This window comes from Athene noctua, chromosome 15, assembly GCF_965140245.1.
Source record: "Athene noctua chromosome 15, bAthNoc1.hap1.1, whole genome shotgun sequence".
Taxonomy (NCBI): domain Eukaryota; kingdom Metazoa; phylum Chordata; class Aves; order Strigiformes; family Strigidae; genus Athene; species Athene noctua.
This window is the reverse complement of record NC_134051.1, coordinates 7,135,631-7,150,752: the sequence shown is the minus strand read 5'-3', so window position 1 is coordinate 7,150,752 and position 15,122 is coordinate 7,135,631. Positions and strand designations below refer to the sequence as shown.

The 15,122-nt window shown below is 53.7% G+C and overlaps 1 protein-coding gene across 1 annotated transcript in view; it reads right to left on the bottom strand.

The window, feature by feature from the left end:
• Nucleotides 1-3,184: 3,184 nt before the first annotated feature.
• Nucleotides 3,185-15,122, bottom strand: part of FBXL18 (F-box and leucine rich repeat protein 18) — a 37,321-nt gene continuing 25,383 nt past the window's right edge. Inside the window, exon 5 of the mRNA XM_074919273.1 lies at nucleotides 3,185-3,246. Within this exon, the coding sequence (XP_074775374.1) occupies nucleotides 3,195-3,246 (52 nt within the window). The 3' untranslated portion in view covers nucleotides 3,185-3,194. The remainder of the gene's footprint in view (nucleotides 3,247-15,122) is intronic.

Genomic DNA, 15,122 nt, shown 5'->3' with positions numbered 1-15,122 from the left:
TGGCACGTTCCTGTACGGTGTCTGCTACATGGCCCTGAGCCAGTGAGGCGCTGTCCCTCCGGGGGCAAAGGTTGTGAACACCCTGGCACCCCGACCAGGAAAACAGCCCCTCCAGGTCCCAAAAGCTGTGGGCACCAAGCAGGTCTTGGCGATGCCTGAGGTCCCCCCCGGGGCCAAGGGGACACCCAGGTTTGGCTGCTGGGAAGGACCTTGGGGACTTGAGGGGACAGGGGGAGCAGGGATGCTCCTGGTCCCCTGGGCTGTGGGTGAGTGGGGAAAAGGGCTTACAGAGGGGCAGCACATCTGGGGGCAGGGCTGGTGTCATGGCCCAGCCAAGCATCATCACCCCTTCTTCAAAGTCCTTCTGGACCTTCTTCCAGGTCCTGTGAGGGCCCCAGGGCAGGAGCATCCCTCCAGCCAGTAACACATTGGGTACAAGTGAAGCCCTTCCTCCCACCCCGAGGGGCTCGCAGGGGAGGAAGGGTCCCATCCCGTCCCATCCCATCCCTGGCAGGTCCCCAGAAACTGGCAGGACACTCAGGGCCAGCACCGGGTGTGTGAGCAGGACTGCATCCCAGCTGGGCCGTGTCCCCCAGCCAGGACAGTCCCCACAGAAGCTGCAGTGACATCTCCTGGGTTCCCATTCAGGGAAACCCCCTGGCCCCCACAGACCCCCCAGCACTGCACAGCCTCAACCTGGGAACCCCCGGCCTGGGCTCCACGTTTCCAGCCCCAAGATCACCCTGATCCTCTCCAGCTCCCGTTCAGCCACCTCCACACCACATCCCCCACTGCCAGCTCCAGGCAAAGCCCCCAGAGCACTGCAGCCAGGGCAGAGGGGCAGCACCCCCTCCCCCAGCACCCATGGCTCTCGGGGAGGGGCCCGCGGGAGTCACAGTGCTCCTGAGAAGACCAAAGAGCTGAAAAACCTCCATTAAGGGAGAAAATGCACAAATTAGGAGCGGGGGTAGGGATCGGGTAGGGGGGAGAGTTGTTTATCTAGAGCTGATTTTGATTTTCTTCTTTCAAATATCAGCAGGATGCTGAGCCTCGCCTCATTATGCAAATAGAAGCAATTAGAGCTCACCCAGGCTCTGCCCACGTGACGGGTTTATGGCACTCGCAGAAATCCTTCCTGCTACATGAGAGGAATAACAACAGCTCCCCTGCGCCGGCTCCAGCCCCGCCACGGTCGGGAAGCCGGGATGGTTTGGTAAGGGAAGCCCCAGAGCCAGGACCAGCCCCCCCCCTTGCCACCCCCCCGAGCCTCTCAAAGCCCTCGGAGAAGGGTTTTCCTAAGGAAGAGTCTTCCCCTCTTCCACAGAGACACCAAGGTCACCGGCAGCAAGTCCTCACCGGCTCTCGGGATGGGAGAGAAGGAGGGATGGAGGGGGAGAGCATCACCAGGAGCGACTCGAAAGCTTTTTTCTCCACCCAGTCAGAAAGTCAGCCCTCAGCAGGGCATCGCTACACTTTGGGATGGACGCCCGCATGGACGTGCTTTGCTGAACACCAGCGGAAAGGGGCAAAGCAAAAATATCTAAATTCCCTGAACTGAGCTTAAAAGGCAAAGAAAAGTCACGCAGACACACCACTCCAGCCCGAGTCCAGTCCCACCTGGGCTGCAGCAGGATGCCGGCTCAGGGGGCCAGTGGTGGCTCTTTGCCTCCCCAAGGGCACAAAGCGACCTGCAGGGACCAGACACAGGAGAGTAAATCAGGCACCATTCCCATAAATCCATCATCTTCCTCCTGATTTACATCAAGGTAGCCGAGAGGATTTATTCCTAATACCTGCCTCAAGTTTCCCACCCACAGAGGATCATGGAGAAAAAAAAAAAAAAAAAAAAAAAAAGAGACAGGCTCTTTTAATATTGATCTTTCTCCTAAATCTTTTTTTTTTTTTCTTTTGCATGCAAATGGAGATTTATGAGCCCAGGCAGGCAGCTCCTCACCTCTGAGGGCAATTTCTATCTGTGTTCCCGGGGGGAGGAAGGAGCAGCGGGATGCCTGTGAGTCCTGCTCTGCAGAGGCCATCATCCGAGGCCAGGAAAGAGCTCCCAGGAACCTGGTTTGGCCTGGAGACACCCTCATGGGCCAACAGACATCCTCACGGACTGTTTTGCAGGGTTACTGTGTTTAAGCTAGCAAGCATCCCACAGCCTGCATCCCTGTTCTGACTCCATCCCTGCCTCCATTCCTGACTCCATCCCGGCACCGGCTGCTCTTTCCAGGGCTCACAGATGGGAAGAGCACCCAGGGAGCCCTTTCCATCTCCCAGCTGGAGCCGCTCGGGCTCACATCGTAAGGCAGCCCTGGAGAGATGTATTTTTGGGGGTAAGACCCTCATACCTGCCCTGAAGGGGTACAAGTCTGACCCAAAGCTTTAGGAGCCACCCAGGCACCCTGCAGCATGGCTGGAGCTGCCTTGGGGTACCCCCATGTTCCTCTCTCTAAAGAGGGAGGGTTGCTCAGAGTTCCTCTACACACTGAAAACACTCGGTGGCACCATATGTGACACCAGACACCAAGACGAGGATCCTCGTCCGTGCCACCACTGGAGGATGTGGTCTGGCTCAGCCTTTTTTCCCCAAGGACTTGATGCTTTCCAGACCCTCTCCCTAAGGTGCAGGCAGAGCCTGCAGGCAGGGGCTGTCACAGGGGCACTGATCCTGCAGGCAGGCTGCCTTAGAGGGACTCCTGCCTGCACCGGCTGCAAGACCCCTGCAGAAAAACACCTTCACCTCCTGATGGGACTCACGCCAGGGCTTGGCCACACCACGGGGAAGCGGGATGGCTCCAGCGCAGCCAAAAAAGAGGGGTCCGGTCCCAACAACCCCAGGACTTGGCACACGGATTCCTCCACCCCACACTTGCGGGCCCGCAGAGGAGCTGAGGAACTGCACAGGGCAGAAGCCAGCTCCCCAGAGCCACTTCCCTGCTGAGCAGTGCAGGCAGGCAGCAGGAGCTGATGGGGAAAGGGCTGAGTCAGCACCAGGAGAGTTGCCCCCAGCCAGGCCATTTGGCAGGTGAAGGTTGGGAAGGAGCTTTTCTTCCGTAACAAGGCCGAGCGAATAATTCATAGCGGATAAATAATTCACCAGGAGTTTAGCCTTCCTCTGGCAGTGGATTGTCTGCGAGCTGTTAGCAATTATCCAGTATTTATTTGCAATCCTGAATTTTTAGTTGAATTATTCAGACAAGTCTTTGCTGGGCTGAGGAAAAGCCTGGGGAAAGGAGGCGATACCTGAAACGACAGGAAAAATCATCGTCAGGATGAGTCCGCATCTTGGGAAGACACGGTGGTTTTATGATTATTTAAGCATATGTAGTGCAAGAAATACCCAGGGCTGCAACGGGCCCTGCAGCTGGAGGTGATGCAAAAGCAAGCGGATGGATGCAGAGGAGGCACCGGATTGTTGGGTTTCCACCACCCAGCTTCATTTACAGCCAAGAGCCCCTGGACATCCCTGGGTTTTCTATTTCCTACCAGCAAATTCTTCTGCTGGGAGATTTGTAGAAGGGGACACTGAAGGAAAGAGAGTGTGAGCAAAATACATTCACATTTCTGTTTGGATGTCTCCGGAATTGTTTTAATGAGGTGTCTCCCTGGCTCATTCAGCAGCAGGTCTGCTCAGTGGCTCTTCTACAGCCACACAAGCCCCCATGGTGGGGACACCCACATGCATCGTAACTCATCCGGAGTCATCAGCCTGAGGGCTTGGTCCTTGCCGCCCGCAGGCAAACCAGAGCTGGCCTGCAAAGACACCAGAGATGGATTTTTTTGGGAAAAACCCCAATATACTCAATTCAAGAGAAAAAGAAATTTTCTTGAAGGACAAAGCAATGTTCTCAGCAGAAAAGAGGAGGAGCAGGATTGTAGGGACACAGGGAATAAGAGCAGCAACAACCTCGTGCTGTGGCTTCTCAGGCTCTGGCTGCTGGACCCGCTCCTGCTCCCGGGGAGGTCTGACTCTTCCCTTGAGCAGAGCAGAAGATCCTCCAAAGCAGCAAGAGCACCAGCTTCTGGCCTTTCCCCAGGCAGCTCTCTCTAGCCCTCATTCCCAGAAGAACAGACTGGTGAAGAAAAAGGATCAAACCATGCAAGGCAGTCTGCCACCTTTCCCAAGACCCAGCCATGGATGCTCAGCTAGTGGTTGGGCTGGAATCATCTCTCCCCAACAAGAAACAGCAATAACCCACACCACTGCAAGCTACGGGACCCCAAACCTCCCAGCTGCAGAGAAAAGCTTGACAGGTGACTCCTGAAAACACCCAGACATACTGAAGAGTCTATTAATAATAATAAAAACAAATACAATCTGATAGTTGGATTTTTTTAAGACCATCTTGAGATTTTTAAGGGTTTAGCTCACATTTATAGGCTCCTCAGGGCTAGTGACCCAGGAACCTGAGTTGTGGGGTGACTGCCCAGCAGCGTGACCAAGGGTCCCTGTCCCTCCCTGTGGTGGAGAGCAGCTTTGGCAGAGCTGGCAACCACTCTCCTGCCTTCCAGGGACACTCCAGGCACCCAGGGACCAGAGCAAACACCTCTCCCAGCTCCCTTGGAGGGCTGATGTCCCAGCCCATGCTGCCACAATCTCCCTCAAAGCACCCCCTGAGCCAGGAGCTTTAGCAAACTCCAATCCTCCACTGACTGAGACTTTGCAAGACTCTAAATTAACAAACCGTTCCCTCTTTGAGCCAACCGCTATAGGCTCCGGATCAATGAAACAGGTAAAAAGAAAAAAAGCAATGACTGTTCCCTGATGGATGTTTCAGTACACAAAAGGAACACATCTCCTCCGGCTGGGCTGAGATCCTCAGCAATAATGAGCATTTCTTGTTTTTTCTTGAATTACTGGTCATGCATTTAAAATTATTTAAAAAAAAAAAAAGGAAAAAAAGTGATCACCTAGAGAGATGCCAACTCAGAGGCACGGTCCTGTGGAGAGGCATACAGGGAAGAAGGAGGTACCAGACCAGTGCAAGCTGCTCTCTGGGCTGCCAGAGCCCACCCAAAGGAGGACAAAGACCACAGGAGTGTTTTTCCTCTTCCTAGAGGGGACACGCTCATGGGTGTCGCACATTGCCTTCCTCCACTTCTTGCTCCTCACCCAGTTCCTGCCAGTCCCCAGGACCCACTCTTCCTTCCTCCACTACCCAAACATAATCCACCTCTTCTCCAAAACCACCATTCCTCCTCTTCCTCTGGGCAAGGTTCCCATTGCACCTGCAGAGCTCCTGGCACCCACTGGGGCTGCAACACCAGGGAGCCAGAGCCCAGGGTCTGAACATCTTCACCCACACCCTGCTTGGAGGGTTGGTTGTTTTGCTCTGGCACTGGCTCTGCAAAGGTTGCTGCCTGCTGAGAAAGCTGCCCAGGAGCGAGGACAAAGCCGTGTCACAAGCTGTGGTAGTGGAGACATCACATCTGCCTGGGGAGAGGGTCAGGGGACAAGACCCAAGGTAACCACAGAGGCAACCTCAGCATCCACCGCATCGCCTGGGCCCTTTCCCAGGGCTGGGGTCCCCTCAAAGGCCTCCCAAGGGTGGAGGCTCCCAGGGGATCTGCTCGGACCCCTGAATGCAGCTGGGTTGGGGGCCAGCACCCGGCTCTGCTCTTCTGCTGAGCGCAGGAGCTGCAGCCAGGCCCTGGCACAAAAATACACCGTCCTGGAAGGAGCCCGAGGAGGATCAGGGAGCAGCCCAGAGCCACAGGGAGACCTGCCCCATCCCATCCCGCAGGAGCTGGCTCACCAGGAATGGCCTGCGTCGGCGCTTCGCCAGTGATAAATAAGGGAGGAATGTGGCAGCTCTGGCCCTCAGGATCTGCCAGGCTTCTCCATCGGATACAAAAAACAAGGGCTCTGGAGATGCTGGTGCCTTCGCCCCTGCCAAGGCTCCCCCTCCACCACTACCAGCCTGGGGGTGACAGCAAGGGTGCCCAGAGCTGCCTTCTTGCTCCTGTCCCTGCATGACCCTGAGGAGGAGGATGGGGTGTGGCAAGGCACCCCAAAACCCCCGAGATGGGAGCAGAAGTACAAATTAAAAAAAAGAGCTTTTCTACAAAAACCAGATACTTCTACCCCAGCTGACATGCAAGGATAGAAAAGGGAGGGGGGACACAAGCAGCAGCCGGGATTCTGGAGAACAATGTAGGGAGAAAAAAGAAAGAGGGAGGAAGACAAGCGCGGTTGAGCCGCCCGCAGTTGTCAGCCCTTTTTGGGGGGAGGGCAGGGGGAAGGTTAGTGATCAGCCAGATCTGAAACCAGACAAACTATTTCCACATGCCAATAAAACCCCAAGCGCAAAGAGTTTGCAGGGCTCTGGGGCCCCCATGCTGCCTCTAAAACAAAACAGAAGAGCTGGGAAGCTCACCCAGGCAGGAGCTGGCGTGTGGAAGGGAACACAGCGATAGCATCTGACCTTTCCTTCCTCATCATCCTCCCCCTCCTCGCCTGCCGCAGCTCATCCCTCCAGCATTGCTTGGTCTGCGCCAAAGGGACGCTTGGAAAAGCATCCGGGCAGCACAGGCCAGTGGTGCTCATGGAGGGACTTTGCCTCCCATGTGGGTCTCAGACCTGAGAACCTCAAACTCATCTCACTTGTGTCTTTGGTAGGCTCCAGCACGCAGGGTTGGTGATTGAAGGGCTCAGAGCATCCCTGCTGCCATGAAGCCCTTCACAGAGATTGAGGCGAGGCAGCCCCCTCCGCGGGGAGGCTGATGGCCTCAGCCCTCCCCATGCTGAGACAGGGACCTTCTCCAAGCCATGGCCAAAGGAGACCTGTTCTCACCCGTGTCCCACCACGTGGTGACCTTGGCTGAGCCTTTAACTTGCCCACAGCTTAGTAACAGCAGCCATAAACCCCAGTGCAATTGCTGAGACCTTGCTGGAGAGGAAAGCAGCTGCCACCCCGAGCTGCTATAAATCACCGCACCAAAAAGCGCAGCACCCACCTCCCCGCTCCCCGGCTGTAAATCTGCAGGAGCAGAAACCAGAGTGGCTTATCGGGAGAGGCCACATTGCCACCCCAGCCTGGCTCAGCCCTCGTGCTGGCCACGTGTGTGTCCCCTCCTGCCTTCCCACATCTCCCCGGGGAGAGGAAGAAGATGCCCGGTTGCTGTTAACTGCCAGCAGCACTTGCAGCCTTATCAGAGGGGCAGCAGGCACCCTGCGTGCGCCCAGCTTCGCACCACCCAACGCTCACCCCCACGCGCGGGGTCAGCGCCACCTCCACAGCCCCTGTACGGGAACCACCAGCTCCTGGCTGTGAACAGAGCCCAGCAAACCCTCAGCATGTCCCCAAACCCTCCACACGCCCATGCTGTCCCCCAGCCCTGGTGTTGTGTCTGTGCCTGAATCTCCCCACCCTTCCTGCCCCTTGGGTGGATGATTGCTGGGACTCAAGTCCAGTCCCTTCGCCTGGAGGAAACCTCTTAATCCTTTGACCCTTTGGCTCAACAAGCACAAGGACTGGACAACTGTGATGTTTCCCTCTTTGCTGCAAAAGTTTAAGAAACTTTGGACAACTCAACCCTGTTGGAATCTCCTGTTCTGCGGTGGGTACAGGAGCCAGAACCGAAGGGCAGGGCTGCCATCCCCTCTGGACACAGGAGAGGAGGCCATCGAGGAACACATCCCAGGACACATCAAATACAGTCTTTGTGTACTTTGGGCACATTTGGAGACTGAAGGGTTTCAGTTCACAAGGCAGCCTGGAAGTCACTGCCACGCTGAGCTGCACTCACGCAATGCCAGTGCCCATCTCCAAGAAAGGTTTCATCTTTGCCATGTTAATTAGCACAGAAGAATTAAGCATGGGTCTGTGCCCTGCCCCATCACCCCATCCCACCAAGGCAAAACCGTCAGGCTCTGCAGCTCCAGGTGCCTGGAGCCACCTCCCAGCCTTCCCCACCCCAGGGAAGCCACAGGTTTCACCAGAAAGCAAAACAATTCATCTGCTCCAAAATGCTCTCCACTTGTCTCCACTCCCATCCTCCTCCTGTGCTCATTACCCAGGTGCTATTCTGCTCAGGTCCTCCTGGCGTGCTCCTCACCGCAGCATCCCCACTGCCAGCAGTGACTAACATCTGTCACACGTTTGCTCTCTCATCCTTGCCCAGAGGCAGGAAAGCGCTTGCGTGTGTGTACACGCACCCTTCAACATGCCAACGCAGCAGCCTCAGGTTAAAGCCACCGGCTCATTTTGGTGTAAATCAAGGTTTTGTGAGGTGTTTGCATCAAAGACGGCGGCTTGCCCCGAGAGCAGAAGGCACTGGCTTAGCTGTGGTCTGTGATCCCAAGGCAGTTTATGCTCTTCCTCACCAAAGAAACATCACCACCAGCATCACCACAGAGCATTTGCAAATGCCTAGACCTGCCCAGCATGGAATCCAGGAGACAAAGTGATACTGCACACACTGCAGTACATCCCTCCAGCCCGGCTCCCCCCACTGCCCCACACCAGCACACGGGTTCGCCACCACCCGCCTCTTCATCCTTCCTGAGCTGGCCTGATCCAGGCTCTGGGCGATGCTGGTGTTGGCAGGGCTCAAGGCAGGGAAGGAGAAAGCAAACTGGGAGTCACATGGCATTCCCAGAGGACCAGTGCAGTGGGGAGACCCTGAGCATCTTGGTGGTCTTCAAAAAAGAAGCAGCTCCTGATAAGGTAAGGAGAGACTGTGTCCTACTGCCAAGAGGCGAGGAGGGCTGCCCGCACCACCTTTGCTCTGGGCTGCTGTAATTTATAAGCCCTTTGAGTCATGTACCCTTAAAGCTTTCTTCCAAGTCTTCTGATGATTTATTTTTAATCCAAGACTGTAAACAGAGCTGAATTTCTGTGGTTAATCCAGCACAGGGTCCGTGCAGTGAGCCCACCTGCTAACACCGCTCCACCAAGTCACACAGTCACCACCACCTCCACATCACTCACCGGGGTGAGCTGCAAGATGCACGTTGGCCATCAGGAGTAGCTGGCTCTTACTACCAGCACCTTGCAGCCCAAAGAAGGTTGTACAGACCCAGAAGGTCCGTATGGACCCCTCCATGGTAAGGTTCTTGTGCAGAAGATCTGACCATCTCCACCTCCAGCCCAGAAGTCAAAGGAGGTGGTTCAAGGAACTGCAGGATTTGAACAGACAGTGTTAGCAAGAGGTGAGTGGTGTCACAGAACAGGCAGAGGGCAAACGCTGTCCCCATCACTAGGAAAGGGGAAAGCAACTCAAGGGAGAATGAAAGACTGCTAGGCCAACATCAGTAGTAAATTGAGGCTCTAAAGCCCACTTAGAGAGATGCTGCGTAAAGCAAAAATACATGTAGGACCAACGTTTTGTCACCTACACCTAAACAGAGTAAGATCATATTTGATTTTCCCAGCATCACCTGACTTTCTTGAGAAAGAAAGATCAGTCTTGGGAGCACAACTAGTCCTGGAACAAAAGAAACATCTGTGGCAACAGCTTTGGGAGGAGCTGGTTTCCTCTGGGAACTGGGTGGCCCTGAGGAGCAGCACAATGGAAGGGAGGTGGCCACCAGCAGCACCATGGGGAAGGTGACGCACTCAGCAAGGAGAAATTTTGAGTATAAGGTGGCAGCCTGCATGGAAAAGCAGGGATGGACCCTGGTGTGCTGGAACATCAGGAGCTGATTGACAGGCACTGATGGATGAAGAGGCAAATACAATTTTAAATTTGAGAAGTAAAGGAATACAAGTGCCATTAAACCAGACACCAGGGGGGAACTTCATCTGAAAGGAAATATTTCAAGGGGAGTAAAATCTTGAGCAGGGCAGAAGACCTCATCCAGCTGAAGGTCAGCACTGATCCAAGAGGAAGGGTACAAACCAGTGCAGCTTAAAGTGGGTAGGAATTTGAGGTCTACTCCTGACCATCAGAGCAAGGAGATGCTGGCACAACCCTGCACAGGAAAAGCAGGCATGAAACACCCAACTGCTCAAGACAGAGCAGGATCCATCCCCTGACAGTCACCAACAATAACAGGAGATGACAGTCAAACCAGAGCCTTAACCCTGCTATAAATGAAGAGAGACACATTCTGATTAAAACGACTGGGCGCCTAGTTAAAGCCTGATTGCAATAGGCTGCTCACACATTTGTTGACCAGCTGAGACGTGCTCCTGCGGAGCTTGTAGGGCAGGGGTAGGATTACGCTGGAAATGGGAACATTCCTCAAAATCATATACCCTGATCCTGACGGAGTCGGTCACCCTCCCCAAGGCAAATGAGCCTGCGAAAGTCAACGGGACAAGAAAGAAAATGGTAATGAGAGATTTGGAGTTTGAAGGCACCGCTGAAAAACAGGTCCTAGGTGCAAAGAAGAGAAATGTTACTCTGAGTTTTAAAAGAATGAAACCTGGTGCAAACAACAGAGCTTCCACAGGAGGCTGGTGAAAGCCCTGCTCTCTCCCAGCACCCACGGTGGTCCTCACTTCCCACCCAGACGAGCTCAGTGATGTGCTGCACCCAACATCTGCAAACCACAGAGACACAAACTACCTCTTCATCACACTTGGGACTATCAACTACCATCATGAATGCGGTCTGTGGAGCTCAACCAGGCTCATGTCCCTTCAGCTACATCAAGCCCACAGGCTTCTGAGAAGAAAGCTCAGATCCCAGAAGGGACCTCAGGAAGCCACCCAGCTCCATCCACACCATGGCAGGATCTGATGCGCTGCAGGCTTTGCTGGCTGGGAAGCACTGGTATGAAAGCTGTGCTGAGCACACTCGTCCTGCACGGTCACTGCCCCCCTTGAGGGAATGGAAACCGCAGCAGGGTTTTATGACAGCATTAAACTCAATGTTCCCAGCACCTCTGGTAGCACAGGACCTGCTCAGAAGGGTTATTTCAGCCTGAAGGGCAGATTTACCAGAAAAAATCCAAATGGAGAAGCAGCCGCAGGGCTGTTTGCACACCTTCTGCCAAGAAATGTTAGGGCCTCCAGCACGACAGGGGCAACAACTTGTTTCTTCCTCTCTCCTTTCTTTTTCCTAGTAAATTAAAAATAATAATAATGGTAGTAAACTTCCCTTGGCTTTATCCTCCCCCACCAGAAATTAGCAGCTTCCCTGAGTGGCAGAGGCATGACTTACTCCCAGGATGGGACGCATTAAGATGTAGGGCAGTGGGAAGTTTCCATTTGCCCCCCAACCAAATTCCCCTCCCCAGTCATTCCCACTGCTGAGGCTCAGACAAGCTTTCCTGCTTCGATTCTTCCGTAACAGGTCTGGGAGGCACAGCCCATGGTTTGGTTAAAGCAGCCCCAAAGACACATTCACCTGCAGGAGCTCACACCAGACTCCTTTCTTCATGCAAAGTGGATGCTATCACCCATCCATGGGATGCTCTCCAAGTCCAAGCATCCCCCAAAACCATGACAGTGCTCACTAGCTCACAACCTGAGTTGGCAGCTGCTGATAGCTAAAGTGTCCCAAAATATCCCAGACCTAGAGCGAATTCCCACGATACTGGTGGTCAGCTGAAACCTTAACGGGTCCTATAAGGGCCAGGCCCCAGCATGGGATGTGGCTGCAGCCTCGGGGCATCCAAAGTACCCAGCTACAGCCCGGCACCATGCCCCATAGGAGGGGAAGCTATCAGCCCTCCCAGAGGACCCTGAAACACCCACATATGGTCCTCCTGCTGCTCTCCGATGGGTTTTCACACCAATTCCCGGAGACGAGCTCCCAGTGAGGGCCACTGCATCTGCACGGAGGCCAGGGAGGAAAGGCAACAATGCTCCATGACGCTCACGTCAAGCCCTCCACATCCCGCAATTTCTATTTGATTCCCTTTTAAAGGGGCTGTAACGCAGTGCGTATTTATACTTCAGAACAGCTTGTTTGTGTAATTGCCAAAAAAATTTAAAAAAAAAAAGACACAAAACAACCCTGCTACAATGACTAATTAGCTCGCTCCTGCCTCGTACCCTGTAAACAAATGTATTTGTAACCAATTTGCAAGCACTTTGCATAAGGGGCCCAGAACACTCATGCCTGTTTGATGCATTTTGACATTAATTTGATAATAGCGGCTTAACAAGGAATCCAGGCTCCCTAGCTATAAATATGCTGCTTTTCCACTTCCTTTTATCTGCACAGTGAAATAATGTTGTTTTTCCCCCTGCTGCAATAACCACCATCCAACCCTTTCATGAATGCCCTTTATGTCCTTTAGCATTTTCAAGGCTTTTCTTTTTTTTTTTCCTCCTCCTGGAGAAAGTAAAAGGGTTTTATTAGTTGTATTTTTAATTCCTGTTCATCGGGGGGAAGGAGAGGAGAGGACAGCGATGGTGCTCTGATAATGCAGCTTCCAGGAGACAAGGATGAGAGACTTGTTTGTTCAGAAATACTTCTCCATCCATTTGTGCTTCATAGGAGAGAGAAAGCTCATCCTTTTCCTCCTCTTCTCCACTCGCTGTAGCTCTACCTCTCCACGCAAGCCTTCACCAACACACCAGAAAGCAAATTCAAGCACAGTGAAATGGGCACAGGACACTGGAGTCCACTCTGATGCCAACCAGAAAGCCACCACGGGCCCCAGCCGCAAAGGGTGGCACTACGGGACCACCCCAGTCCAAATCTCTGCTTGATGGGACAGTCCACCCCACCACAAGAACAATCACGTGTCCCACAGGGATGGCACAAAAAGGGCTGAACCACTGTTTCTCCTCTTCTGGTCCCTCCCAAGACTTTCCACCTATGGCCGTGGTCAGAACCTCGCTCACACACAGGTTCTCACTCACACACGCGTCCTCCACCTCTGCCTCGCCTGTCAGCCCCCGCAGAGAGGCTATAGCTGGGGTCTGGGAAGTAACAAGCACAAAATCAGCACCTCAGAAATTGTCAGCTGCATCCTGCTGCCACAGATGAAGCCTCTGGGACATGAAGCAGTTTGGCCTCTCTTGTCTGTCTCCACCTTGGAGCCAGTGATGCACAGGCTGCTCCCAAACGGACCCAGGGGGTGAGAAGCCGCACTCAGAGTGCACACCTGGAGGACCTCTGTCCTCCTGCCATCCCAGGCCTAGAGACCTCCCAGCCAAGGTCCCAGCAGATGGAGATCAAGCGTCCGCTGCTGTAGCCTGAGACCGAGGGTCTGGGAGGTGTTTTAGCCAGCACCCTGCAGACCTACTCCCTCTGAGGTGATCTCACCCAAGATGCATCAAATGCTGAAGAGCAGCTGATGGGAGATAAGAACTCTGAAAAATAGATCGGGGGACCAGCCCAGAGAGCAGCATTAGTGCTCATCCACACTTCCCATTCTGACCTGCAGTGCTCAGGTATCCAGTAGCAAGAGACTCTGTAAAGGCTGAAGAAGACCCGATCTCCAGGCAGAAGAGAACTGGATCATGTTGTTCATTTAAACATCCCCCCCCAACCGTTAACTACCAGCCTGCTTCTTTCCATGGCTAGATATTGTTATAGATGCTTCACCTCTGCCTCCTCGCTGAATCTCCAGGACTTCTTCACACCCTAAGTGCACCAGCCCCCCATGCTGACCCCCCTCTGCCTGACACACGCAGGCTGCAGAGCTGCAGCATCAGTGGTCACCTCCTGCTTCCCCCAGGCTGGTACTTGCTGCCCAGCAAACCCAGTTAAACCAGCAAAAAGCCAGTTGGGTAGAAAATGGAGGCAGAGAGGTGGTGAAGGGAGCAGGGGACCGCCACTACCCCACTTCGGCAGGCAGGGGAAATCATTAACAACCCAGACCTGCACATACAAGGTCTCCTTTCCCCTTCACATGACAAGCAAAGGCAGGCACAGCCTTGTTCTCCACCAGCAGGTCCCACCCTACCCTCTTCATACAGCTGGGTCTGGAGGACGAGGATCTGGGAACTGCTTTCTGCACATCCACATGCTGCCACAAGCCCAAAGGTCACTGTCAGCCTGGGGGCTATTGAGCGGCTCTGGAGGTGCAGGGCTCCAGCCCATCCCCATCGGGAGACAGGCAGGAGAGAGAAAACCCACAGGGCAAGCCAGTAGCCTTCCTAGTTTTATTTTTTCTTCTCTTTAAACTCTCCCTGACCCCCTCTCACAGAGATCAATACTATTTGCCCAAATAATGGCTGTATAGGGGAGGGCAAAATGAGAAACACACCTAAACATCCAAGCAGTTGCAGGAGATCTCTCCCTCTGCCAAACTGAGCTCTTCACCCTCAGCCTTTTCACACCTCTGCTCCAGTTCCCCCTCCTAGAAACCGAGTCATGTCCCTCCTTGCCAACATATAAGCTGGCAGAGGTCACAAGGATCAGTATCAAATGGGAAGAGGGTTGCTCTTCATAGGCCTTCCCTGGGTTTCCTCTCACCAACATATGCATCGACCATGGCCCTTTCAGCTGTTTCCCCCTTAAGATCTCCTCCAGGATCGTTAATGCCAAAACCCCAAGCCAGTCCCAGCGATAAGTTGGAGGCTTAGCAGAGTCCAAAAGCACATTCTTTCCTCAGCCTCCTCCCTCCTTATCTCTTTCCTCCCTCCCCCAAAACCACATTTAGATAAAAGTTATTGGAACAATAAAATCCATAACTTAAACACAAGCGCAGGAGGAATGGAAGGAGGGTCTCTGCTCCGTGCCCTGGTGAGCAGACCTGCCAGAACAGAAAAACAACAGAGGAGAGCTCATGATCCCCTCTGAAATAAAACCTAGTGCAGGACCTCAGATCGCTGCGGGGAGAGGCAGCAGCACACATGCTCTCCTGTAGTCCCACCACAAATCCTGCATGGACTCACTCACCTTTTAAAAACTGATCACTCATCAATTTGGAGTGATTTCCTACTGCTTCACCTCCCTGGTGTGAGTTGATTTAAGCACATGGGTACATAAGCTGCACCATTTTCCCCCAAGCTGCTCCTCCTGCATGTTCATTTTGTGGATTTTTTTTTAATCCAAAGTAGATGCTGCAAGTACCTGAAACCTGGGTTCCCCATGCATCGCTATCCTGCACCCTAGAAAGAGCAACAGCTCAATAGGATGCACGTTTTCTTTAGCATCGATCAGCCTTTCCACGCAGGCAAACCCAGCGGCTGGCGCTGCTCCAGCTGGATTGTGCACAGGGCTGTGGTCCAGCACATCCATCCCACTCCCCTCCAATATTTGGTGGC